We start from the raw sequence: 27,638 nt of genomic DNA on the forward strand, positions 1-27,638 counted from the left end.
TTTTTTTTTTTTTTTTTTTTTTTTTTTTTTGCATAGCTTAGCGCGGCGCCCTGCACACCTCTCCCCAAAGGGCCTTAATTTCACAACCGGCAAGACGGCCATTCTGATTGGCTCCTGCGGCTCTTGCCCAAACGGACCGTCCCCGGGGCGCCCACTAGATGGCGCGCGCAGACCAGCTTGTGGCCACACCTGCCCCGCGCTCCCCTCCCCCTGGAAGGTCCCTGCACACCTGCCCCTGCGCAGTCTTCTTCCCACCTACCTACCTACCTACCTGCCTCCTCAAGCCCTTGCCCCTCCCCCGCCCCCCGGGGGCCAAGTGTGAGCCAGGAAGGCGCCCCCACCCCGCCCTCAGCGCGGCACCTGCCGTGGGGCACCTGCCTCGGGCACCTGTCAGCCCGGAAAGGTGTGGCCTCCCTCCGCCAGCCCCACCCCCCCGCCCTGCCCCTGGGTGGAGGCCCTGCTCCACGGTTGTCACGGAAAAGGACGCATGCTCGCTGTAAACATTCCAAAGGGCCCCAGGAAACCTCAGAATCCCGGCAGCCCCGGCAGGGCCTTCGCTGATACTCTAGACGCGTCACTCCACATCTAAGTCCACGACCCTGCACAGAGATGGCCGGACGAGTGGACGGCAGACGACCTCGTGCTTTCTAACAATGACGTCATCCTCTGTGCGCCGCTACTTTCTCAAGTGCTAAGTTTCCCGTTTTGCTTAGATTTAACAGAAGGCAGTGAACCAATGTGAAATGTCTGAGCTTCAAAAACCAATCACTACAAGATACGCTGATCGTTGAAACACCTCGCTGTGGTCCGGCGGAAAGTTCCAGGCGAAACGAGTCAATGACTGGAGCTCCACCTTATGTCTATTATTATACTGTTTCATTTATTTATATGTTTGTATTTATTTACTTATTTTATTTATTTATGTTTTCAGATTATTGGGGCATAAGGGACAAATAAAAATTGTGTGCATTGATGGTATACAGGGTGATGTTCTGATGTACACATACATCGTGGAACGATTACCACAATCAAGCTAGTTCGTACCAGTGACCTCACGTAGTCACCATTTTCTGTGTACGTGTGCGTGCGTGTGGCGAGACCACTGAGGATCTACCCTCTTAGCAACTTTCAAGTATACAACACAGTATCGCTAACTGAAGTGCGTCCTGTCCACTAGATCCCCAGCATTCACCCATCTTATTCATAACTGAGACTTTGTGCCCTTGACCAACATCTCCCCGTTTCCTGCAGCCCCCACCCTCTGGCAAACATCACTGTGTGTTTCTATGCATTCAGCTCTTGTAGATTCCACGCAAAAATGAGATCAGTGTTTGTCTTTCTGGGTCTGGCTTATTTCACGTCGCATAATGTCCTCCAGATTCATCCATGTTGTTCCGAATGGCCGGGTTTCCTTCTTTTTAAAAGATGACTAGTGTTCGTATATCTATTCCTATATATCACATTTTATTTGTCGGCTCATCCATTGACTGTTTAGGTTGTTTCCTTACCTTAGCGGTTGTGAATAACGCTGCTGTGAACGTGGGTCCGCACATACCTCTCTGACACAGGACAGCGTCTGAGCTGTCCAATATGGCGGCCATTGGTCACATGTGATTATTTAAAGTAAAATTAACTGACATTAAATACCATTAAGATTCAGTTCCTCGGTTGCACTAGCCGCATTTCAAGTGCCAGACAGCCACGTGTAGCTGGTGGTGACCTTATTAGCACAGATAAAGAATTTTCTGTCACTGAAGACAGTGCTGGCCTTAACTGACTCCCTTCTTTGACAGATGCATGAACGGTGCCCTTGGACTCCTTCCCACTTTCCTCTGCTTAGATATTTATTAGTTTTACATATATTTTTGTGCTTAAATTTGTCACATTTGCAGAAGCTGACGCCTCACTCCAATGCTAATCCATTCTTCACATCCTCCATTAAGCACCCCCCTAACTTCACCAGTCACCACGGTTCCAGAAAGGATGGGTCTGATCTTTGATCACCGAAGGCCCCTTTTTGTTGAGGGCTTTCCACTTTTTATTCCTTTAGTCTCAGTTTAATGAAGTCCCGGGGGGAGAAATGAGATAAACCAAGTGGTCAGCCGCTGTGTTGGACCAGAAGTCCTGAAATGCTTGGTGAACTGGGGAGTGCCGTTCAGATTTGGGGGACAGGTGGCCAGTCCTTCCTTCCACACACCTGATGGAGGGCCCGTGTGCTGGACTCCACGGTGGGAGCCAGGACGGGTGAGGGAGACTCAGTTCTTGGCATCGGTGAAGGCAGCAGGGACCTTCCATCCAAGGAGGAGAATTCTCCTGTTTTGGGGGGAAGGTTCTTTCATGGAGGAGGGAGTATTCCGTCCCACAGTCAAAGACCAAGCGAAACCACTGACACCCTTGGGTGGAGCTACCCTTACCTTCATTTATTTATTGAGACCCAGCTGGAGAAGCTGCTGGTTCTCTTCTGAGACCAGGAGCCGGGCCTTTGGGGCAGCCCCAGGGAAGGGGTGCTGTGGCCTCGGGGGGAGGTGTGCCACCTCTCCCCCTTCCCCCCTTTCCCTACTGGCCTTCCCTGTAGAGATAGCTGCAGTAGTGAGTGATGCCTTGGCCACGTGGTGGGGTTTCAGCCTGTTAAATAATCATCTTTTTATCTGAAAGGAAGACCCTGGCATCAGGGGATAGGGCGTTAGTGACGGAACCCAGAGAGGAGAAGTCCAAATAACAAAAACATCAAACAGAATCTCGAAGAGATATCGGCACTCCCTGTTCAGCTTAGCATTGTTCACGGGAGTCAAGGTTGGAAACAACCTCAACGTCGCCCCATGGGTGAATGGGCGTCGAAAATGCGCGTGTCTATACAGTGGAATAGTCTCCCACCTTGAGAAAGAAAGAAAACCCTGCCGTGGGCACCACTGTGGGTGAACCTGGAGGGCATGATGCTCTGTGAAATAAGCCAGATATGGAAGGCCAAATACCGCGTGATTCCGTGTGTACGCGGAGCCCGGCAGGGTCACCCTCATCGAGGCAGAGAGGAGGGTGGTGGTTGCCAGGGTGGCGGAGGGGAGAGTGGCGAGGTGCTGTTCCGCAGACATAAAGTTTCAGTTGCACAAGTGGAGATAGCTCTAGAGATGTGCCGCACAACATCGTGCCCGCAGTTAACATCATGGTATCGTACACGGAAGAACTTGTTAAGAGGGGAGATCTCAAATTAAGAGATCTTATGACCAAACTTGGAGAAACTGTGGGAGGAAACTTCTCGAGATGAAGGATATGTTCATTACCTTGGTTGTGATCATGGTTTTATGGGTGCCTGTGTATGTTCAGACCCACCAACTTGTATACGTTAAATAGGGACGGGTTTTTTGTATATCAGTTATAGGTAAATAAAGCTGTTTTAAAAACACAAAAGAAAACACACACAAAAAAACCCCACCTAGAACCAATAGAATGCCTCATTGATAAACCCACCTTTCCAAATGAATGAAATGATCACATAGGCCCATTAACCAGGTAGGGAATTGATAAATCAGGAGAAGGTGGGAGGGAAGCTCAACCCAGAAGCCATGAGCCAAGGGGGAATTAGAGACTTTTCGCCACAGCTGGTGAAAAGCCCTGCGGTGGGGTCAGAAACGTGGGCTCCTTGCTCAGCTAGGTGACCCCACAGCTGCGGGACACTGCGCAAACCAGGGAACCTGGTTTCAGTGTTCTTCCCTGCAAAAAAGAGACAAGGATACTGGTTTTACAGGTCTTCTAAGATTACACAAAGAGATTTTAAAACGTAAGCAAATGCTTTGGAATTTTAACAGGGTGCTCTAGAAATGTAGGTATTGTGTGGAATCAGCATCTGGGCATAAATAAAACGGTACCCCTGTGCTCTTAGCATTTTGTGCTTTTCAGCCTCTTGGAGACAAGCGTGGACGGCCGCGTGCAATCCTGGGGAGTTGGCAGACATCATCCCCTTACACACCGGGGATGTCTGGATTTGGGGGGAGGCTGTGTGACCACTGTCCCCCAGCCGCCTCTCTGACAGCCATCCAGCCCCCTCTCTCTCTGTCTCCCTGGGCTTCCTGCACATGTCAGGGCTTCTTAGAAAGGAACTTTCCATTTGGAAGTGTGTCCTCCTTGGATCTCTGTATCCCTTCCCTACCCAGAGACCCTATGTGTGTGTGAAGGAAGTACCTGTTCATTTATGCATTCAGATATTAATGGAAAGTCTGTTACACCCCAGGCAGGTGCAGGGTTTTCAGTGATGCAAGTCGTGGACACGGCTTCTGGCCTCAGGAACAGACAGTCTTGGGGGGGGGGGGGGGGGGGGGGGGGGGGGAGGCGGGGAACAGACCAAGCAAGTGCAAAGAAACAAAGAGGTAAGCAAAACTCACGTTGAGTGCTGTGAACAACATGATGAGGTGCTGTGGTTGAGAGCAAGGGAGGACTGGCTTACAGGAACTGTTCAGCCATGGCCCTCAGGGAGGGGATTTGCGACCCATTCCATAAACATTGGGACCATTTTACATCAAAACCCAGGCATCATGCACATCTATATATAAAACTGAAAGTTTAATAAAAATGATATTTACCCTTACTATGTGTGATGTGCTGTGACGTTTGTCTCTTCTGTTCTATTTTATTTTATCGTGTTAGGATAGGTGGGGTTATGCTGCTTTAGAAATCATGTCTCGGGGCACCTGGGTGGCTCAGTCGGTTAAGCGGCCGACTTCCTTTCACGTCATGATCTCGCGGTCCGTGAGTTCGAGCCCCGCGTCGGGCTCTGTGCTGATAGCTCGGAGCCTGGAGCCTGCTTCTGTTTCTGTGTCTCCCTCTCTCTCTGCCCCCCTCCCCCCCGTTCATGCCCTGTCTCTCTCTGCCTTTCAAAAATAAATAAATGTTAAAAAAAAATCATGTCTCATCTCTCAGGGGCTTAAAATAACACAGATTTATTTTTTGCTTGTGCCAGGCAGCTCATAGATTGTTTGGGCCAGGGTTTGGCAAACTGTAGCACACAGATCAGACCTAGCCGGTGGCTTGTTTCTGCAGAGCGCAGAAGCCAAGAATGTGTTATGTTCTAAGAGTGAAAGAAAAATGAAGAAGCGTATGTGACAGAAAACATATGCATCCTGCAAAGCCTTTCCAGACAAAGCTTCCTGACCTCTGGTCTAGTGGCTTGGCATGATCCTTATTCTGGGAACTCATTTTGGGGACTTGGCCAGTCTCTTGGCCCCGGCCAGTTACTGTAGCAGCAAGAGAAATATATTGGAGACTCTTGTCCTGGCAATTAATTGCTCTGGTTCGACGGTGTCACATGCCAGTTGCTGTCACAGCCCTATCCTCGTGACAGTGACAGGGCTCTGTCCAACCCCTGGGGCTCCAGGAAATGCCATCTTGTTAGGTGTCAGATAAGGGCACCCGTCTGGAAATATTTGGCTGTTGACGATTCCTCCTAGTGGCTATGAGGGGATGGCCACTCGCCATTTTGTTAATTTCAAAAACACTTGTAGACCACCACTCTGTTCTGTGACTCTGTGAGTTCCAGTATTTTAGTTTCCACACAGAAGTGAGATCACACAGTATCCGTTGTTCTGTGTCTGGCTTATTTCATTTAGCATCATGCCCGCAAGGTTCTCCTGTGTGGTTGCAAATGGCGGAACTTCCTTCTTTTTGAAGACTGAATATCCCTTTGTGTTTGTGGGTATATATATATGTGTGTGTGTGTGTGTGTATGCGTATAATATGTATAATTTATAAATGTTTACGTATGTGTGATATATACATATATAATATCACACATATACGTGATTATATATACATATATATCACATTTCATTATCCATCCATCCAGAGATGGATATTCAGGTTGTTTCCGTATCTTCACTACTGTAATGTGAGATTTAGTTCTGGAGATCTAACGTATGGCACGATGACCGTAGTTAACAATGACAGTTGACTGTATTGTACGCTTGAAGTGTGCTGACAAGGTAGATCTTAAGTGTTATCCCCCCCCCCACACACACACAACGGTGAATCTGTGCAATTGTGTTCATCGTGTCACACTGTGAACATATCTAAACACATCACGTGTACACCTTAAATAACACCATTTGTATTTGTCAGTTACGCTGCAATAAAACAATGCCTGTCGGGGTCCACTAAGTTGACTTCCTGACCCGCTAACAGTCGGTCACGCCAAGCGTGACGTGGAGCGTGGCACAAGACGAGGTCAGAGGACGCGTTGGGATTTTCTGTGAACTGCAGGAAGTCACGGGAGAGCTTCAGCAGGGGATCTGATCTGATTCATGTTCTAGAAACAACCCAGAAGTCTGGCTGCTGTGTGGGCAATGGGGAGCCCCCAGCTGGTTCCTTGTGCTGCCCTGAGAGAAAATAGTTTGGGGGTTCTGATCGATTTCAAGTCAGTTTTTTTTTTTAATGTTTATTCATTTTTTGAGAAAGAGAGAGCAAGCAGGGGAGGGGCAGAGAGAGAGAGAGAGACACAGAATCCAAATCGGGCTCCAGGCTCCGAGCTGTCGGCACAGAGCCTGATGCGGGGCCCGAACCCACGAACTGTGAGATCATAACCCGAGCCGAAGTCGGACGCTTAACCGACTGAGCCACCCAGGCGCCCCCCACTCCCCCCAATCACCTTCACTACAAATTTGGAAGAAAGTATTGACGATCAGCTACAACTGTTACTGCCATCAGACACCCTCTTTACAGTTGCCTACAGGCTACAGGAAATGGTTAGCCCTGAGGAAGTTTCTAAGAATAAATGATTGGCTCCTTTGCAAATGTCACTATCAGCACTTGTGAGCATTGTTGATCATCCTGGGGCGAAATTATGCTCGTGGGGATGACAAGCAGTGAGCTGGAACAGCTACCAGGCGTTTATCAGGTCGATCTCCCGGATTCTAGAAGGCTGAGATTCCCGGGTGAGTCTGCCTCCCGGCTCTGGGGGACCCACCCACCCTCTGAGGGCTCAGGAAGCATCTCCCTTTCAGACGCTGCTGTGGAACCAGGGGGAGGTTGACTTCTGCACGGTGGAGGCAGGGCACACTGTCTTCCTTCTGCTGGATGGAGGTGTGAAGGCGGGAACCAGCTGGCAGTCCCTTCCTTGACAACGAATTTCAACGTTCTCTGCTCCATGGGGACACAGCCCAACACTTTTTAGAGTCTCTCATGCGCCGAGGAAACAGATACGATGGAAAGGCTTCAGCACCGGCCTGGGAGACAAATTTTATTTCCTAGTTCATTCCTATTTTGCTGCGTGATGTGAAACACGTTACTGGGCTCCTCTGTTTTCATTTCCTCCCCCACCCCGAACATTCAGACTCTGAAAATCAACTGTTGCAACCACTTAGCAAACCTTTTCAGACGGGTTACTGGATCATTGAGCCCGGATGGAGAACGCCCAGAACAGGGAGAGCAAAAGAACACCATAAATAGTGTTGTGGGGTCTGAAGGGAAATTCTAGGTACAGATGCTCTCCAACCTTCAAGAGCTTTTAACAAGCCCCGTGCCCGTTGTCAGTTGATCGCACCTCCGCCCTTCTCTCCCTGCTTTGTCATCTTGGAGTTGGACCCTGCAAACGCCTGTCCTTTGTCAGCTGCCGTGATGTGGGGGTTTTCCAGTGGGGTCTGCCGGAGGGACAGGGCAGGGCACTCCTCTTCTCAGTGAATGAAAGAAGAATAATTTTCTATCAGCTTGTTAGAAAGCAACACGTACCTAAAAGTAATAACACCATCGCTTTGGAACTCTTGAGAATTTAGATTGACTGGAGGTTCTGACTCTAGCCTTAGTATCTTGAGGGGTCTGGTTTAAAATGCGGATTCTTTTTTTTTTACATTTATTTGTTTATTTTTGAGAGACAGAGACAGAGCACAAGCGGGGGATGGGCAGAGAGAGAGGGAGACACAGACTCCGAAGCAGGCTTCAGGCTCTGAGCTGTCAGCACAGAGGCCGACGCGGGGCCCGAACCCACGAACTGTGAGATCATGACCTGAGCTGAAGTCGGATGCTCAACCGACTGAGCCACCCAGGCTTCCCCCCACCCTTTGTTTTTAATGTGGATTCTTAGGCCTCACACCGTGATGCTGAGCTGCTCTGATTTAACTTAGCATTAAATGGCCTTTTGGTACACATTTGTAATGCACAATTCTTACAACAACCCTTTTAAGTACCTTGGCCTCATTTTATTGCTTTGTGGCTCGGAGAAAGGTCTGGCAGGTAGACTGGAGGTCGGGTGGGGGCAGAAAGCAAGCCCTGATGATAGTTCCTTCTCACTCATCTGCTTTTCTAGCATAAAATGAAACCTCTTCTGTTTCTCCCGTACAAGTGATGAGGAAATTGAGTCAGGCAAACAATTCCATTTTTCAAATATTTTTTTTCCCATTGTAGAAAATTTGTTAAACACAGACGTTTATAAAGAAGAAAATAAAACGAATCTTTCCTTCCACTGCCTGGAGACACATTTTGACACTTCTATTTCCAGTTTCCTTGCTCCGCATCTATCTTGATTTTAACAAGATGATGATCATATTTTTACTTTTGCTTTTTTCATTTTATCGTTGGATTGGTTTGCTCCTGGTGCATAATAAAAGCATCCTAGAATTCAGTGGCTCGAAACGACTGTCATTTGTGACCACTCATGCAGTGGCCGGGCAGCCGGGGCGGCTGGGCCAGGGGCCTTCATCCCGGGCGGGCGGGCGGCTGGGGTGCTCGGGGCCAGAGGGCATCCCGGCATGTCCTTTTCACAGCCGTGGCGGGATCACAAAAGGGCAAGCAGAAATGCGTGCCATGCCTTACGGCCTGGGCTGACAGCAGGAATTGCCCCAAGAGGACAAAGGCTTTCTTTTTTTGTCTCTTGCCCCAGCCTCCTACGTGCAAAGAAGAAATCATCTCCCAATTTCTCTTGAACTCCTCTCTGTAATAGCTCCCATCACTGTGCATTATATGGGAACACTCCAGCCCGTTTAAGACACTCCGATAACACAATCTGGGTCATTTCCTTCGCAGATGAAGACGAGGAGAAAATCATGATTACATTATTAGGTCATGTGATTGTATTCGATGCCTTGCGCCAGCTCCCGATGAAAATGTGCGAGAGTTTCAGCTTCCCACATGAAGGGAGAAGGACACGGCTTGTGTTCTTTCCACGGGTTCACGCAGGCGATGGTGGGGGGGGGGGACGGCCTGGAGGTCCCTGCTCTCCCCTGGGTGGTGGCGGGATTTCTTCTCGGCGGAGCCAGAGAGGGCGGGCCTCTGCTCTGAGGTTTGGGGAGGACAGAGGAGGCCACACGGTGCTTTGTTGTGCCGTTAACTGCTTGTCTTACACCATGTTGGAGAGCCATATTCTAGACAATTCTAGACATTCTCGTGTGAGGTAATCAGTCACGTTGAAGGAGGATCAAAACTCACACACCCCCCGGCCCCCTCCTCACTCTCCCACACGGAGCCCCCTCCCTTTTCTTAAAATGCCACTGTTTCCTTTCTCTGTAAGATTCCTTGTGTCTGGTTTTTGGACCATGGCTTAACTTCACAATGTGCGTAAACCTCTAGATCACTAGTTTCATTGTTTTCTTTGTATTATTTTCTTAATTTAATTTTAGAGTTTTATTTGAGGGGTGCCTAGGTGGCTCAGTCAGTTGGGCGTCCGACTTCGGCTCAGGTCACCATCTCGCGGTCTGTGGGTTCGAGCCCCGCGTCGGGCTCTGTGCTGACGGCTCAGAGCCTGGAGCCTGCTTCGGATTCTGTGTCTCTTCTGTCTCTCTCTGCCCCACCCCTGCTTGCACTCTGTCCTCACTCTCTCAAAAGTCAACATTAAAAAAAAATTTCTTTTAATAAAAAAAATAAAATTTGAAATCCTTTTCTTTAGTTTTAGATTCTGAAATGTATTTGTTGATGAAGCCACTCTGGTTACTGTATAGGGGATGACGGGCACATGATATTCTAGGCCAGCTGCAGGGGAAGATCCAGGCTCGGCTCCTACCAAGTAGCCACCCAACTCAAACGTGCCTGACCACACTCAAGACTACTGCGTAAGGCTGTACAGGTTGTGCACTGCACAAGGGCATGCCCAAGGCAGTATCATTCACACCTTAGACATGTAGGTTCAGGGACTTAGTAGGACAGTCATATAGCAGATGGCAATGAAGTGCCTTATTCTAACCCATTATGATGTATGGGTACATTATGATAACTTTCTGGGGGAAGAAGGAGGCACTGTTTTCCAATTTGCACAGGGCTCACTGTGGACTAATGATAGCTTTGCTGCATGAACATTTTCAGGGAACGTATCATTTTCTGCAGTATTCCGAAGCAGTACTTCATCCAAAGATATTCCACGAGTACTTAATGAGCACTGACTGGATGCCGGACCCACAGCTAGGCCTGGGGGACAGCAAGGGGAATAAGGAGCTACGTCCATACAGGGAAGACCAGCGTGAGACGGCCAAGGGCACACGTGGTTGTGCGGTCGCTGCTGTGGCAAGCGCTCTGACGGGCAAGCAGAGGAGTCATGAAAACCTACAGCGCAGGCGTGAGCTGGTCTGCTGCGGGCTCCCGGAGGCTCTGACGCTCGACGAGGGCCGTGGTGGCGGGGAAGTCGGGGTCTGTAGGAGGAGAGAGAGCCGTGAAGGCCCAGGGCTTCCCAGGGTGCAACACACAGATCCCCTTGTGTGTGATGAGTTTACACAGGGCACAAAACTGTGTTAAGTAAAATTGATTTACATAGGAAATTACTTCCTTTTAGTTCTCTTTCAACCTTTTTGATTAGGTCAACAACAGAGTCTCATTTGGATTCTACGGTCTTTTTAAACAATTCTCCAATATTTGCTAATTTCCATTTTTAATAGAGAAATAGTGGGCCTTTTGCCAAAGCCTCGGACAGGCGGCGGTCTGCAAATGGAATTTAATAATCCTGCTTTGTTTCAATTACAAGCAGCCTTGGCTTTGCCCAACAGCGTGGGGCCACAGCCACGACTGTGTGCTGAAACGAGGCAGAACCCAGATTGAAAATCTAAATAATCGATGGGGAAAGTTGTAGACTTTAAATAAACTCCTTTTGGGGTCACCTGGGTGGCTCCGTCGGTTGAGGGTCCGACTTCGGCTCAGGTCACGATCTCGCAGTTGACGAGTTCGAGCCCCGCGTCGGGCTCTGTGCTGACAGCTCAGAGCCTGGAGCCTCCTTCGGATTCTATGTCTCCCTCTCTCTCTGCCCCTTCCCCGCTCATGCTCTGTCCTTTTGTGTCTCAAAAAAATAAAAGATAAACATTAAAATAAATAAATAAATAAACTCCTTTTGTGAACTTTTAAATAAAGTTTTGTGGGTTACTATTGGTCATAAATGTAGAGGGAAATAAAAAAAACCTTGTAAAATCAATATTTAGTACATTGTAACTTGAGCATGAGCAACATTGAGAGCCGAAGCGTTTTATTGTTTTATTTCTTCCCGGGGAAACTTACCAGCAATCGTGTGAACAGTATTTACTTTCTTGTTGTGTAACTTTCTAGACCGCCATACTCTGTATGTGGGGAGGCCGTTCCCAGCGTTTCATTTTCTGTTCCTTCAGCGCGGGGCGGTTTCTCCAAGAATTCCTTTCCCCATGAAGTTGTTTGGCTGGGTCAGTTCCTCTGGGACACCTCTGCCCTCCCTGTCATGACCCCGCCCCCCCCCCCCATGGCGACCAGCTTCCCCGATGACGCCCCCGCGGCTGCACCTCAAGGCTCTCCTGACCCACGGCAGGTAGTGTCCCCCGTCGGCTGGTTCCGCCATAGCTCCATCTACACTTAATGCTCATTTTGCTTCTAGCATCGTCACCTTTCATTTCTTTGCGGCATTTTCAGCTCTGTTGGCCAGTTCCCTCTGTGGATGATCTGTTTTTGCCAGGTGGTTTTATCCCTGGGAGACAAAGGGAGACATGATGACACGCTTTGCTGACTATGAACTGAATAATAGAGGCACCGTTATCCGCCACCAACAGACTGGGAAGTAATTGATGTGACTGGTCCCTCAGCATGAGATACATCTGTTTATTTGCGCACTAACTTGTGGGCTGAAGAGCCAGCCGGAAGTCCGTACGTGACGCACTTGCAGATAACACGGTATACCTTGGTTGTTGTAACCTGTTGTAGGGAGATTGGTATTTTTTAAACAGTGGTGACCGAAATCTGTGCATAGTGGGGCCTTGCTAAGAGAGGACTGCCTGTATATTTAGTTTTAAGGTTCTTTCTATTTGTGGCCAGTGACACAGACCCTTTCCATTTATGTTACGGAAAGCTTCTTTTTTAAAAATATGTATTTAGTTAAAGTCAAATCCTACAAAATGTGGATTGATCCAAAGAAGTATCCATGATGGCCACAATTTGGGGAGAACTATGCATGAAAGACCAGGGTGGGGAAATGTTGCTTGGGCACCAGCTGCTGACCACAGGAGGGGTTGTGTTCCCGAAGGTCATATCTGCTTGTGAACCACAGATGGCTTTCTCTACGTTCTCCCCAAAGTATCAGTGCAGGGCTGTCCTGCTCACGTCTAGTACTGGTTCCCAGTATCCCTTCCTCCAAGTTGCATCAACTCAGAACAGAGCTACATGGGGACACGTGGGGGTATTCTATGTATATTTCTTTGTAATATCACGACATATCTCGAAGTCAATATATATGTAGACTTAAAGCATTTTTCCTTCTTAGTAGCTGTATGATATATCGTAGTAATCAACCCTCTTTTGACATTTAGACGGTTTGTTTCCCTTTTTTGTTTCTTTCTCTCTTCCTTTCATTTTTGTACTACAAAAAGTAAGGCAATGAATAAACTTTATAGAGATTGGTTCGTACAGTTGATAAAACTGTATTGTGTAATTGAAATTTGCTAAGAGATTAGAATTCAAATGTTTCCAACAAAAAAGCCCCCAAACCCTGAATATGTAATTAACTTGTTGGGGTGAAACCTACCACTCTCTAGTACTCTAGCTCTCACTAGTACTTTGTATATGCATATCAAATCATCACTTTTTACACTTTAAATGCCTTACAGTTTTTTTCAATTAAATCTGCACAGTGCTGGGGCGCCTGGGTGGCTCAGTCGGTTGAGCGTCCGACTTCAGCTCAGGTCATGATCTCACGGTCCGTGAGTTCAAGCCCCGCGTCGGGCTCTGGGCTGATGGCTCGGAGCCTGGAGCCTGTTTCCGATTCTGTGTCTCCCTCTCTCTCTGCCCCTCCCCCGTTCATGCTCTGTCTCTCTCTGTCTCAAAAATAAATAAACATAAAAAAAAAATTAAAAAAAAATCTGCACAGTGCTGAAAAAAGAAAGATATTAAAAAACACAGAATGGCTGTATTAACATCAGAATGACATGTTAATAACGAGTCAAAGGATATTACCAGCGATTATGAAGTACAATTTATCATGATAAAGGAGTCAGTTCATCAAGAAAACGGAGCAGTCTTAAATCTGTAAGCACTCAATAACAAAGCTTCAAAATACAAGAAGCCAAAATTTACATAACTGAAAGGAGAAATAACTATAAATTGACAAATGTAGTTGGATGTTTAAACTCTTCTCCCTCAGTAACTGATAGAACAAGTCAGCAGAAATTTGGTAAGTTGGATCTTTGACAAAATAAGTCATTTACTCAAGTCCACTCAGTGAGTGGGAGATCCAGGATTCTGGGTCAAGAATGACTCCAAAGTGTTCTCCGTACTACACTGAAGGTATAGTGTCTGAAAACAAAGTACATTGAATCCTTATTTATTTTTTTAACGTTTATTTTTGAGAGAGAGAGATAGAGAGGGAGAGAGAGAGAGGGAGACAGACCGCAAGTGGGGGAGGGGCAGAGAGAGACGGAGACAGAATCCAAAGCAGGCTCCAGGCTCTGAACTGTCAGCACAGAGCCCGACACAGGGCCTGAACTCACTAACCTCAGATCATGACCTGAGCTGAAGTCAGATGCTTAATCAAGACGGAGCCCCCCAAGTGCCCACAGCCAATCCTTATTGAAATAAGTAATCACATAAATGTCCCAGTGAAAATACCTCCTTCAAGATAGAAGGCATAGATTCCTGCCCAGGGAAATTTCATACCCAGCTCTGAGACCTGGGCAGGCCAGATGCCCTCTCTGAGCCTCTGTTTCCCCCTCTGTGTGGTGGTAATGGGTGTACTTTCCCTGATGACCTCCCAGGGGTGTTGAGAATCTCTGGATGTGAAAGTAGTCACAATTACTTTCAAGGGTGGGAGGAGAGGAGATTGGTTGGGGCTCGTTGTGCACATGGGTGTGGTGGCCCCAGGACTCTGCTGTGCACAGGGGCGTTAGTTTGGTCTGTAATTGGGACTGGTGATTCCTCTCTAAATTAGGCAGTAACTAGATTTGGCTCAGTACTCACTAGGAATGTGTCCGAGTCTGCCGGAAGATCAAATGAGAGCCCGTGTGATTGGCTCCATTTGTGAGCAGCCACTGAAAATGACCTGGGGCTAGCCAGTCCTCACCGGGGATCCCAGCCCTCTCCACTTCCTGACCACTATGTGAGGAAGTTGGTCCCAAAGCAGAAGTAGGTGGAGAGGGTCAGCTCTGAGCCTGGGTCCGAGTCCCTGGGAGGCCCTGATTTGCAAGTTACAGAAAGCCCAATCTGATTGGATCAGCTGGAAGCACCTGCCCAGCCCTCCAACCAATCACGGGTCAGAGGGATGCCAGATACTGATTGGCTGTAGGCCTGGTTGCCAGGATGCATTTCTGGAGCTGGGGGTGGGGTCTGAGCTCCCCAGCGCTTGAGGGGGTCAAGGGTCAAGTTCCCCAGCGGGGAGAGAGAATCACAGTGGACTTGGGGCTAGTGCTTATCTGACCACAGGAGTCTGGGCGTGGCCAGCGTCCCTCTTTCTGAAATAATAAGTCACTCCGTTTGCTCTCTATTTGGGGTTTGGATGACCCTTCAAAACTGATCTCCAAATCCACCATGACATATAAATGTAGAAATTAGATTAACTCTGGGCATCGGAGCACATTAAGCTATCTAAATTACTGGGTTCAGTGACTCTCTTTGCTTCGGTCATGCTTCACCTGCCTTCCCAGTATCGAAAACAACTCCTTAATGGAAGTATCAAACGAAGGCACAGAATTTTTTTTTCTTTGCTAGTAACAGGATTAGTTCAAATCAAATATCCAGAACTGCTTACGTGCCCTGCCCCCCTCACCCTCAAAAGGAGTTGAGAGGAGGATGTGTCCGGTAGGCAGCAAGCCTGAAGCAAATGGTAAGTAGCGTCACTTTCCTTCTCCTAAGAGGCCGGCAGCGTAGAGCCATCGCGAGCCCCGTCATCCCGGCTGCTTGGCCAGCCCCTACTCACGCATGGCCTGACCGGGGTCCTGTTCAGCCGCTGCCTCCGACCTTCAGTCTCCGGAGACCTGTGTCCTAGCCAGTGGCATCACTGGAGAGGAGACAGGAACTTTTTGAGGACAGCGTTGTTTTCTGGCCGTTTCATCGGTCTCAAGTTGGCTTCATCAGTTCTTTGACAGTAAAAGGGAAACGTTATGGTCGTCCTGAGTGTACAGATGACAGGATAGGATGATTTCTATTTCTGTTGCTCCTAGGTGAGGAGGTCCTGGCAGTCAGCAATCGCTTATTTTGCAATTTGAGCTTATTACGAAAATGGAAAAAAGCATCCCACTGGTTTCTCCAGAGTCATGAGGGAGGGATTTGTTTGTTAAAGAATAGAAACGTTGAACTTTTCTCTCAATGCAGGTGAGAGCCAGAGTTTTTGTTTTTGTTTTGTTTTTGTTTTGTTTTTGTATTTGTTTCTTTTCTGGTGACATGGGCCAAGGCTGGTCCCCTTGCGTTTACTTTCTACAATCCTAGAAAACAAGGCCTGTAGTGGGTTGAATAGTGTCCCCAAAATGTCTCAGATTCTAACCCCTGGTATCTGTGAATGCGACCTTGTTTGCAAATAAGTCCTTAGTAGATGTAATTGAGTTAAGGTTCTTAAGAAATCATGCTGGATTTATGGTGGTCCCTAAGGCCAGCAACTAATGTCCTTGTGACAAAAAAGGAGAGGGAGATTTAACACACACAGACACAGCGGGGGGGGGGGGGGGGGGCCAGGGGTGGGACGGACGCACAGAGGAGGAGGCCATGTGACGATGGAGGCAGAGACTGGCGCGATGTGGCCACAAGCCAAGGGATGCCTGGAGCCCCCAAACCGGAAGAGGGGAGGAGGATCCTCCTCTGGAGCCTCTGGAAGGAGTGTGGCCCCACGGACACCTTGATTTCAGATGTCTCACCACCAGATCAGTGAGAGGATAAATTTCTGCTCTTTGTGGTCATTTGCGGCGGCTCTAGAAAACTAGTAAGTCGACTATGTGCTTGAAGATGCAGGTGAAGAGAGAAGGCACTTGGGGCTGGTCCAGCACAGCCGGGGAGACACAAAGAGATTTGCAGCCGGCGACTGTGTTGATCTGAACCCTGATGCGCCATTCACAGGTGCTGGGGCCACACCGCACGGTGACTTTGAATTATAATAATACTAAGCTGCTAAGTGATACATTAATCTTAATACCGAGGTATATTAAGGAAAACATGGAAACAATTTATGGCCAGATTGGAAGGATGGCTTCTAGCGTGATGTCACATGTGTCCTCCGTGTGGGAAAAGTAGACACGGGGGGGGGGTGTGGTTTTCACAGCGTTGGGCGCCTGGCTGTCTTCTTCCAGCTGGAATTCTTCCAGAATTTCCACAGAAATTCTAAAAAGCTTTTGGGGAGGAAAGTGTAGTTTGGGGTCAGGTTTGCCGACGAGGACATGCCTTTTCCTTTGCAGACAGACTTTATGAAAGTTTCCTGATTGGAAAGATCTTCTGAACTGAATTTTAGTTCTTGAGGGAGATAGGATAGGCTCAGGATTGAAGGCCCTGCAAGACCTTTCTGAATCGTGTCTTTCCAAGGAGGGGATTTCCTGCTGTGCCCTCCCCCCAGGTCGCCTGCCCTTAATACCACGCTGTGTAGACTATGTGAGTTGTGGTACACGCCGGGCCTATTGGTATTTACTCATTTGTTCAAACACCCGAATGACTTCAGCATTAGTGGTGTTCGGAGAGTCGTGCTAGAATCTGAGCCTTCCGTAGCGTATCTGAGAAGCAGCGTGTGAACTGTGGTGCCATGTGCTAAAAGGAAGCATGTTTTTAAGTTTATTGATTTATTCAGAATAAAGTTTATTTTGAGAGAGAGAGAGAGAGAGACAGAGTGCGCGCCCCCGCCGGGGGGGGGGGGCGCAGAGAGAGAGAATCCCAAGCAGGCTCCACACTGTCTGTGCAGAGCCCAATGCTGGGCTCGATCCCACGACCCTGGGGTCGTGAGCTGCACTGAAATCAAGAGTCAGACGCTCAACCGACTGAGCCGCCCAGGCGCCCCTGAGAGGAGGCATCTGTAAAGCACTATAGGGACATAATTGAGGAAGTGATTAATTCCGACTGGGAGGAGACGTCATCTGGGAGGGTTTCACACAGGAGACCACACTTTACTAGCATCTTGAAGGATGAGTGGAGATTTTCCATGAAGCCAACGTGGGAGCAGTGAGGCGGGTAAGTGACCTTTGTCGAGCACCTACGATGGGCCGGGCAGTGATCCCTGTGCTTCAGAGGCATCACCTGAATTGAGACCCACGACTACCTTACGAGGCAGAGGTGCAGTTACTGGCCGTCTCTGACAGGTGAGGAACCCGAATCGTGGAAGGAAGGAAGGGAGGGGGGGAGGGAGGAAGTTGAGTTTCCATGACTTTCCCGAGTGACCCAGGTGTGAGTGGGACCAGGGGGTCTGGCTCCAAGCCTGGCCCTGCACCCATGCACTCTGCCGCCCCACCCCCACCCCCGACTTCTCCAGGCAGCAGATGCATCGGGAGGAAGGGCACACACTTGCAGCCCGTGACCAGTTAAGGAACGTGTATGTGTTTCCTCTCCCCCGGGCAATGTGTGACACCAGTCCTGGGCCGTGAGGAAATGACCAAACGCTTCTGAGCTTCAGTTTCTTCTCCAAGAGGGATCGGTGGCGCATCTGACGTTGGTAATGGACCCGCCTGTGTCCCTCTTTCCTGTGCATTGCTTCCCTCTGGTCCCCTCTTCTTCTGAACCAATAGCTATTGAACGGAAGACACTAGCGATGCGGTAATGAACAACCAGCAAGTGAGATCTAATTTTGTGTCATGTTTACTGAGGTGTCACCGACGTGCCGTGATACTCACCTGTTTTGCAGTTTGTTGAGATTCGTGGAGAGTTACACAACCATCACCCCACTGCAGCCACAGACGGGATATTTCCATCATCCCCCAAACTCCTTCTAGCCTCTGCCTGGCCAGTCCTTACCCCACCCCACCCCAGCCTCTGACAACCACCATGTAATTTTTGTCACTACCATTCTCCCTTTAATAGAATTTCACATCAGTGGGATCCCATAGCATGTGCTCGGGCTAGTTTCCCTTGGCCTAGTTGCTTTTGGGTTCATCCACATTCCTGCATGTATCAGTGATTTATTGCTGACTGATATCGCATCGTGTGGGTGTGCCATACTTTGTTTATTCATTCACCAGCGGACGTGGGGATTCTTTCCAGTTTGGGGCTGGTAGGAGTAAAAATTCTGCATCCCTATATGGACATTCGTTTTCATTCGTCTTGGGTGAGCACATAGGAGCCATTTCAGTGTCCGTTAGACCGAATATTTTCTGTCTAGGCATATTTTTTTTACCCCCTTTATACACAATTCCATCGTCTCCAGCATTTCTGGGTCTATTACTTGATTTTTCTCCTGGTTACCTATTTTAGAATGGCTCCTGTCCATTGTGAATCTCACCTTGTTGAGTGCTAGGTTTTGCTCTATTCTTCTAATTGGTGTCAATTTTGTTCTAGCATCCAGATAAGTTTGCTTCTTTCAAGGTTGCCTTTAAGCTTCTTAAAGGGGCTCCTGGGTGGCTCAGTCGGTTAAATGTCAGACTCCCAATTTCAGCTCAGGTCATGATCTAACAGTTTGTGGGATTGAGCCCTGTACCTGGCTACACGCTGACAGCACGGAGCCTGCTTGGGATTCTCTCTCTCCCTCTCTCTCTGCCCCTCCCCTGCTTGCACGCTCTTTCTCTCTCAAAATAAATAAATAAACATTTTTTTAAAGAGCTTCTCAGGGGCAGGTCTACAGCAGCCTTTACCGGGTCTAATTTAGCTCTACTGTTAACGGCATGACCCTTCTCAGCATTCTGCCCGGTGTTCCCTGTCTTACGCGGTTTCTCCAGTCTGGCTGATTGGAACATGGATGGTTTCCAGCCCTGTGTGTGTTCCGGAATCGTTCAGCTTACTGCTTCCGGAGATTCTGTCCTCAGAATCTTGCATGTACAGCCAGGTACTGAGCCAGAGACCCCAGAGCCCCTTCTGAAGATGTTAGGATTCTTTCCCCACACCAAGCTCCTTTCTTTCGGATAAACTGCCTCCAAATTGTGGCAATTCCTGTGATCTGCAATTGGGTAGTGTGTAAAAACAGAGCGGGAGAGACTAGTCAGAAAAGACCCTCCCTCTGGGGATTGATGAGAAACCACACAAAGGGCTCAGCATTCTGTCTGGCACAGAGTGTTATGATTTCCCTGTACTGATATTATATTATTCTTTTTTTAAAGTTTATTTCTTTATTCTTGAGACAGAGAGCATTCCCAAGCAGGCTCCATGCTCTGGACTAAGCCAGACGTGGGGCTTGATCTCACGAACTGTGAGATCATGACCTGAGCCCAAATCAGAAGTCAGACGCTTAACTGACTGAGCCACCCAGGTACCTTGATACTATATTACTCTTAAAAAAAATTTTTTTTTGATGATTATATTTGAGAGACAGAATGCGAGCAGGAGACGGGCAGAGAGGGAGACCCAGAATCAGAAACAGGTTCCAGGCTCTGAGCCATCAGCCCAGAGCCCGACGCGGGGCTCGAACTCACGAACCGCGAGATCACGACCTGAGCCGAAGTCGGACACTCAACCGACTGAGACACCCAGCCACCTCGATAGTATATTATTCTTAACAAGCAGAATAGCATAGTGGTTACAGGCCTAGACTCTAGAGTAAGATTTTCTGGGTTTTAGTTCTGGGTCCAGCATTCACTCTTGAAATCTGGGATGAGTGTTTGTGACTCTGTTTTCTCATCTGTAAAATGGGGATGATGAGGGCTCCTCCTCATAGGCTTGTTATGAGAATTATGTGAATAAAAACATGAAGGTATAAACAGTGCCTGCATATCATGACTCTTCCACAGAAACTTCTGATGCTCGTTTCCCCCCTCACTTGTATGCTCAGCAGTGCCCTGAGCATTTGCTGAGCGAGTGTTTTTGCTCTAGTGTGTTCCGTAGGGAAGTCCCCAGGGACATGACCGTGTTGAGAATCCCCGGCAGGTGCACCCCATTTCCCGGGGCGCTTTGCCAGGGCCCTGGCTTCTGAGGACGATCCTCTGTGCTGGGGCCGAGCCCAGCAGCCTCAGCTGCAGACAGACACGGGCTGCGGGAGTCAGGGCCGGAGCGGGCCGGGCCAGCCCCACGGTGGACACAGAGGCATGGTTTGTACAGAGCCGAGAGCCACGTGGCTCGGGTGTGAGGTCCAAGGACATCGTGTTCTCTTTGTCACTGCCTCGGTCGTCCTGCTGCCCAGCTCAGTCCCCCTCGAATGCTCCCGCTTGTTAGCTTGCTGTCTTTCTCCGCTTGTGTCCCTCGTTTGTCTCTGTCCCTCTGCCCCTTCTCATTCTGCCTGGGTCAGTCTGTCTTTGTAGATCTCCCTGTCTGTCTGTCTGCCTGTCTGTCTTTTTCCCTTTCGGACAGTAAGTTCTTCCTCTTCCTCCTCTCCCTCCCCTCCCCTCCCTTTCCCCGCCTCCCTCCCTCCTCCATCCACCCTCACTTGGAACTTGACTGTGGCACTGAATCAGCCCCAGCCTGCAGCAGCCCTCCCCGCCGCCCCCTGCTTGCTGCAGTCACAGGGCCCCGCCACTGTATGCAGGGTTGTTTATATCAGGATGGAGTTTTCCTCGTGGGCTCGGGTTTCAGAGATGCTAAGCTTTTTCGGGAACATATGTCTCAGAGGTGCCATCAGATCTGCTTTCGCTTTTAATTGGACAGATGTCATTTGCTGGCGGTCTTTTGGCCACCGGAAGCTGTGTTGTATTTTAACGCAGCTGCGCTGCCTGGGAGGGTTTGCTTCCTTCCCCACCCTGGGCAGCGAAGAAATACAGCTGACAGGTTACGGTTGGGACTGAGGAGGTGCTGATGGTTAGAAGCAGGGCAAACATGGGGGAATGTGCTTCAGTGTTGGAGCTGGGATGTGGGAACAAACAGCGCCCGCCCGTAACCCCGCGTGCATTCTGCGTGTGCCCCTCTCACGCACACGTTTTTCCCCGACGCTGCCTTTCTCTTCCCCGAGCTGCCGTGTTCTCTCCCTTTCTCTCTGCCCCCGTGTCATTGCCTCTATCTAGCATTTTAAAACTGTGTGTGTCTTTTCTTTCTGTCCGACCGAAGCTTGGCTGTCACCTGTTGGTCTCTCTGGCTTTCCGTCCGGCCCTCATGTCACCGTGGGCCGCGTCAGCTGCCGACAGCGCCTGGGATCTTACATCCCCCCCGGCGGGGTGGGACACAGCGGACGTAAACCTGACCGTGAGGCCCACTGGACAACCACGTGACCCTTCATCTGTCTCATCCATTAAGTAGCCTTTACCATCTCGCTGCCCTTGGTTACCAGCGTCCGTGAGCTTGCCCTGCGCACTGGGTGACAGCTGGTCCCCGTCCTTCCACACGGTTTCAGCTTCTTCCCTCCAAGCTGCCACCTGGGAGACATCTGGACCGGACTCTGACTTAGACACGTTTTATCAACTCCTTCTGAGTGCCATCCTACTTGATAGGACTTTCTCCGTGTTATTCAGGGACTCATAAGGAGCTGAATTTTTGAAATCACTTACTGCTTTATGGATAGTAAATTATTAGAGTCCAAAAATAACTATCACATGGAGGGAAGTGGGCCGATTCCAGAGTTATGTAATACACAACAAGTGGGGTTGAAAATCATTGTCTCAGTTGGAGCTGGCAGGCATCCTTGTTTACTTCTGAGCGAAGTTTACATCTGTCTTACAGCTCTAGAAATCAGAAGTCGGGGTGTCTGAGAGCAAAACCAGGTCAGAGTTAGAGTCCCGTTCAGAGACTGACACCCCTGTGCCAGGGACCAGAGGAGGTAGGCTGCTGGGCCTTGAGGACTGTGGTCCACACGCTCCCACGCTGGGGGAGCAGCTGGGATGGAACCTTCTAGAAGACACATGTGGTCATGTCATGCGGTTTGGGGGCTGCTTGACTGTTTCTGCTAAATCTTAAACCTTTTTGTTAAGTTTATTTAGTTACTTTGTGAGAGACAGAGAGAGCGTGAGTAGGGGAGGGGCAGAGAGTGAGGGAGAGAATCCCAAGCAGGCTTTATGCAGTCAGTGCGCAGAACTTGACTCGGGGCTTGAACCCACAACCGTGAGATCGTGACCTGAGCCGAAATCAAGAGTGAGACGCTCGACTGACTGAGCCACCCAGACACCCCTCTGCTAACTCTTAAGCTTTACATTTGTAAGATATCTACTTACAAGGTGTTAAAATCAAAGCTGAGAGAAATCTATCTTTTGTCCTTGAAGCGTGTGAGTCAGGCAAAGCAATGGAGTGTTGGCTGTGCTTCACAGGGGAGAAGCTAGGAGAAGCACCAGGGCAGCCAGGATGATGGGCTTTGGTGTGTACATGATTTTATTTACATCCTGGTTTGGCTGCTTAGCAGAAGTGTGATTCCGGCCAAATTAAAAGACCCTTTCCCGCCCTGGTTCCCTCATTCGCACAGTGAGGAAAAAAAACAGTAATCCCTCGGTAGGGACGTTTGAGGATTAAATGAGATGTTAGTAAGACTAGTTAATGTTTATCAAGAACTTATCATGTAGCAGGCTCTTCTTTAGGGTGACTTTTATTTTTAGATATCAGTACATATTACACTGTATTTATTATAAATATGCATTATTATTAGCAGATAATGTGTGTAAATTGCTTAGCACAGTGCCTGGCACTTATCTAAGTGTTTAAGAAAAGTTAATTGTCGGGGTGCCTGGCTCAGTCGGTTAAGCGTCCGACTCTTGATCTCAAGGGTGTGAGTTCGAGCCCTGCATCGGACTCCGCAGGTGTGACGGCTACTTTGAAAACAAAGCTAGTTGTCATAAATGATGTTCATTAGGCACTTACCATCCCTGTATCTTTATGCATTTATTCCTTGACTTGTTTGTTCTTTTGCTTCTTCATATTATTTTAAAATTTCCTAGGAGTCTGAATAAATGCATTTCTCAGATACCTTCCCCAAATTCCCCCGATGACAACATCCTCCCCCTTCTACACGAACACGCCTTGTTGCTGTGTTGTATGCAGTGTTTCAGTTCCACACATGCTGATCCTGTATCTGCAAATGCTTCAGTGTGAATTTCCCAAACATTCTTGCAGAGGTAGAGTGAGATTATCAGTTAACAGTTGGTACGAAGACTTACCTCTACTCCAGACCTTATTCCAATTCTGTCAGTTGTCCACTAACCTTCATTATAGCAAAGGGAACGTACTTTTTTTCTGTTTGAGGACCCGGTCTAGGATCACATGTACATTTGTTATTGTATCTATCAGTCCTCTTCCATCTGGAAATTTCTCGGTCTTTGTCTTTCAGACTGTGATGCATTTGAAATGCACAAGCCAGTTGTTTTGTAGAATATGACCCCCAATTTGAATTTGTCTGAAGGTTCCTCATTATCAGATTCCATCCCCACCTTTTTTTTTAAACATATCAAAAGTGACGTTATGTCCTTTTTCAGGACACAGGATGTCTGTTTATCCCAGTAAGTGATGTTATGTTTGATCACGTGGATGCCACGGTGTGTGATGGGTTTTGGTTCCATATAGTTCCTGTTTTTCTCTTTGAAATTAATAAATCTCTTGCATGGAGATACATTAACACTATATGAATGTCCTGTTTCTTATCATACTTTTAATTACTAGTAGCATTCATGCTGATTCTTGCCTGAAACAATTATGGTGATAAATGGTGGCGGCCAGATGGTGATATTCTAATTTCATCGTTAGTTTTTACATTTATTAGTTGGAATTCTACCCTAAGGATGAAGTTTCCTTTTTCCCCTGTTTGTTTGTTTATATCAGTATGGACTCAGAAGCTTATTATATATTATACTTGTTGTATAATATATTATATTATTATAATTGGCTGTTACAATTATTTATAGTGCCGTAAAATTGCCCCAGATTGACCAGTGGGAGCTCCTTCAAGCTGTCTCCTGTGTCCTTTTGACATTTGTTCAAGCACTTTTTTATCTTCTGGCTCTACAATATATTTTAGGCTCATTATCTCATGCTCTCTGTGCTTTGGCCCTAGAATTAGCCATTTTTCCCAGGAGCTCTGTTTCTTTTTTTTTTTTTGGAGAGGGTATTTAGAACTAAAATCTGGGTCTGGGTGTGCTGATTACTAGGGTATCATTGCATCAAAGCCCTCTGAGCACAGAGAACAGGGAAAGCTAAATAAATACACACCTACATTTGCACATACATAAACACACATACACCTGCCATCCGCCATAAGTTCATGGCTGTATCTCTACTTCCAGCTCATGACTGAAGTTCACTCTTACGCTTTTTTTTTTTTTTTTGCAATTTTAAATTCATTTCTTTAGCAGTGAGAAACCTGTCTCTCATTATTACCAACATATCTTACTTGCTCAATCCTAGAATTCACTAAAGTAGTTTTGGAACGGCTAACCTATTCTGTTGTGGAAAACACACCTAACTAGCATTCAGTACGTGTTTGCACATATTTTTATCTTTAGCCCAAGGGTATAGGTCAAAATAGTATGCTGACAGTTACATGCAACTCCTAGATTTTAATAGCTTAAAACAACAATGGTTTATCCTTGCTCTCACTACATGTCCAACACCCATCAGCCAGGGACTGTGCACTGCATTGTCCTTTCTCTGGACCCAGGTTTACCGAGAAACAACCCAAATGCCCATCAACTGATAAATGGGTAAATGAAATGTGGGTATATCCATATAACGGAATATTACTCAGCCATAAAAAAGGAACGAAGTGCTGACACATGCTACAACATGAATAAACTTCAAAACCATGCTTTGTGAAATAAGCCAGACACAAAAGGGCATGTGTAATATGGTTCCATTTACATAAAATGTGCAGAGTAAGGAAATGCATAGACAGAGGAAGCAGATTGGGGGCTGGGAGGGGCTTGGAGGGTAAGGGGAGGATGGGGAGTGAGTAGCGTGTGCACATAGTATAAAATATTATGCAGCAGGTCAAACAATGAATGGGAACCATATATTGGTTAGCAATAGTGTGATGTGCCTCAGTTTCCTTCCTTGTAAAGTGAGAAATTTTTTCAAGACATGCCCACCAGTTCTCTTTTTGGGCACATTGTTTGGCTGGATTTCACTGTCCACTTGAATTTAGGTATGGCCATGTACCTTGATTTGGGCAATGAAACTTGTGAAGAGTGATGAGCTCACTTCCAGTCAGAAGCTCTAAGAGCACGAGACCTTATGCTCTCCCTTCCTCTGTCACAGTGACAAGTGGCTACTTGGTCAACGTGTGGGTCCAGAGTGAGGACAATGCAATGCAAAGTCATGAAGATTTGCACCTAAGTATTAGTCTAAGAGTTTTCTAGTTTGAGCTCCTATATTTGTGCTTATGATCCATTTTGAGTTGATTTTTTTTATATGGTGTGAGGTAGGGATCTACTTTTTTTTTTCTTTTCATGTGGATATCCAGTTATCCCAGCATTTTTTGTTGAAAAGACTCTTCTTTGAAACCTTTGAATTGTCTTGGCATCCTTATCAAAAGTCATTTGGCTGAAAATGGAAAATGTGAAGGTTTATTTCTGGAAAGCCAATTATATTCATAAAAGGGTGAGTCTTCTCAGCTTTGTTCTTTTTAAAGACTGGGTTTTTTGGGGCACCTGGGTGGCTCAGTCAGTTAAGCATCCGACTCTTGATCTCAGCTCACGGTTCGTGAGTTCAAGCCCCACATCAGGCTCTGAACTGATGGCATGGAGCCTGCCTGGGATTCTGTCTTTCCCCCTCTCTCTTCCCCTCACTTGCTTGTGCTCTCTCTCTCTCTCTCTCTCTCTGTCTCCCAAAAATAAATAAATAAACTTAAAAAAATAAGGAATTTTGTTTGTTTGTTTTTGTTTTGGATTTTGAGAGAGTACCAGAGTACGAGCATGGGAGAGGCAGAGGAAGAGGGACAAAGGGAATCTTTTTTTTTCTTTTTAAAGTTTTTGTTTATTTATTTTGAGAGAGACAGAGTGAGAGAGTGCAAGTGGGGGAAGGGCAGAGAGAAGGAGAAGAGAGAGAGAGAGAGAGAGAGAGAGAGAGAGAGAGAGAATCCCAAGCAGGCTCTGCATTGTCAGTGTGGAGCCCGATGCTGGGCTCGAACTCACGAACCACGAAATCATGACCTGAGCCAACATAAAGAGTCAGATGTTTAACCTACTGAGCCACCCAGGCGCCCCTAAAGATTGTTTTGACTGTTCCTTCATTTCCATATGAATTTTGGAATCAACTTGTCAATTTCTGTAACAAAGCAGGTGGGATATTGATGGTGATTGCATGAACTTTGTAAATCACTTTGAGGAGTATTGTCATCTTGACATTATTAAGTATTTCAATCTATGAACACAAGACGCTTTTACATTTATTTAGGTAGTCTTTAGTTTCTTTCAATGACATTTTTTAGTGTTCAGTATAGAATTCCTGCACCTTGATTAAATTTATTTTAAGTAATTTGTTGTTGATTCTATTGTACCCAATAAATTACTTTTGCTTTAATTTCATTGATTTTCTATACTGTTTTCTATTCTTTCTATCATTCATTTCCACTCTCTTCTTTGTTTATGAAATTGTATGACAGACGCCATCATAAACCAGCAATACACTGAAAAAGAATTTTTTTGAGATACAACTTTAGTGACTCTAATATGCAAATACTCTAAGAAATTCATTTTAAAAATACAAACAGAAAATAGAAAAATGAAAGAATCATTAGAAAAATAACAGAAGCAAACAGTTCGCAGAAACGCAGATGCAAATAGACACTAAAAGTCTGAAACAAATGCTCAGTTTCCTTTTGAGTTCAGAGAAATATTAAAGTAGCAACAAAATGCCATTTTTTTTTACCGTTTGATACTGACAAAAATTAAACAGATTGATCACATAAAATGGTGGCAAAGATATGGGGAAACGGTCTCATGTATTACTGAGAGATGTGAAAACTGCTACTATGTTATGGAAAAACAATCTGGCAGTACTTATTAAAATGAAAAAAATGTGCATGCCCTTTGGGTTTTTGTTTTTGTTTTCAAAGTTTATACATTATGGTATGTTTGTCATAAGCGAGCTACCATCTGTCCTGTTACGTGCCTATTACAACATCATTGACTGTATTCCTTACGCTGTGCCTTTTATTCCTTTGACTTACTGATCTACTCTATTCTTTATTCCTTTCTTCTTTCTGCTCGTTTTGGGTTTAGTTTGCTCTTCTGCAGGTGGAAGTCTAGGTCATTGGTTTGAGAGCTTCCTTTTCCTTTTTTAATTTTTTT

The 27,638-nt window shown here is 47.1% G+C and overlaps 1 protein-coding gene across 2 annotated transcripts in view; it reads left to right on the forward strand.

Moving 5' to 3' along the window:
• The window catches only part of TMEM132B (transmembrane protein 132B), a 228,180-nt gene that overhangs the window by 151,578 nt on the left and 48,964 nt on the right, over positions 1 to 27,638 (forward strand). Inside the window, exon 1 of one of the 2 annotated variants that reach the window (XM_040444098.1) lies at positions 15,206 to 15,223. The exons of the other annotated variant lie outside the window; for it this stretch is intronic. Within the exon in view, the coding sequence (XP_040300032.1) occupies positions 15,221 to 15,223 (3 nt within the window). The 5' untranslated portion in view covers positions 15,206 to 15,220. Of the gene's footprint in view, positions 1 to 15,205; positions 15,224 to 27,638 lie in introns of those variants that run through there. 2 annotated transcript variants of the gene reach the window in all.

This window comes from Herpailurus yagouaroundi, unplaced genomic scaffold, assembly GCF_014898765.1.
Source record: "Herpailurus yagouaroundi ecotype Mexico unplaced genomic scaffold, PumYag 191, whole genome shotgun sequence".
Lineage (NCBI taxonomy): Eukaryota > Metazoa > Chordata > Mammalia > Carnivora > Felidae > Herpailurus > Herpailurus yagouaroundi.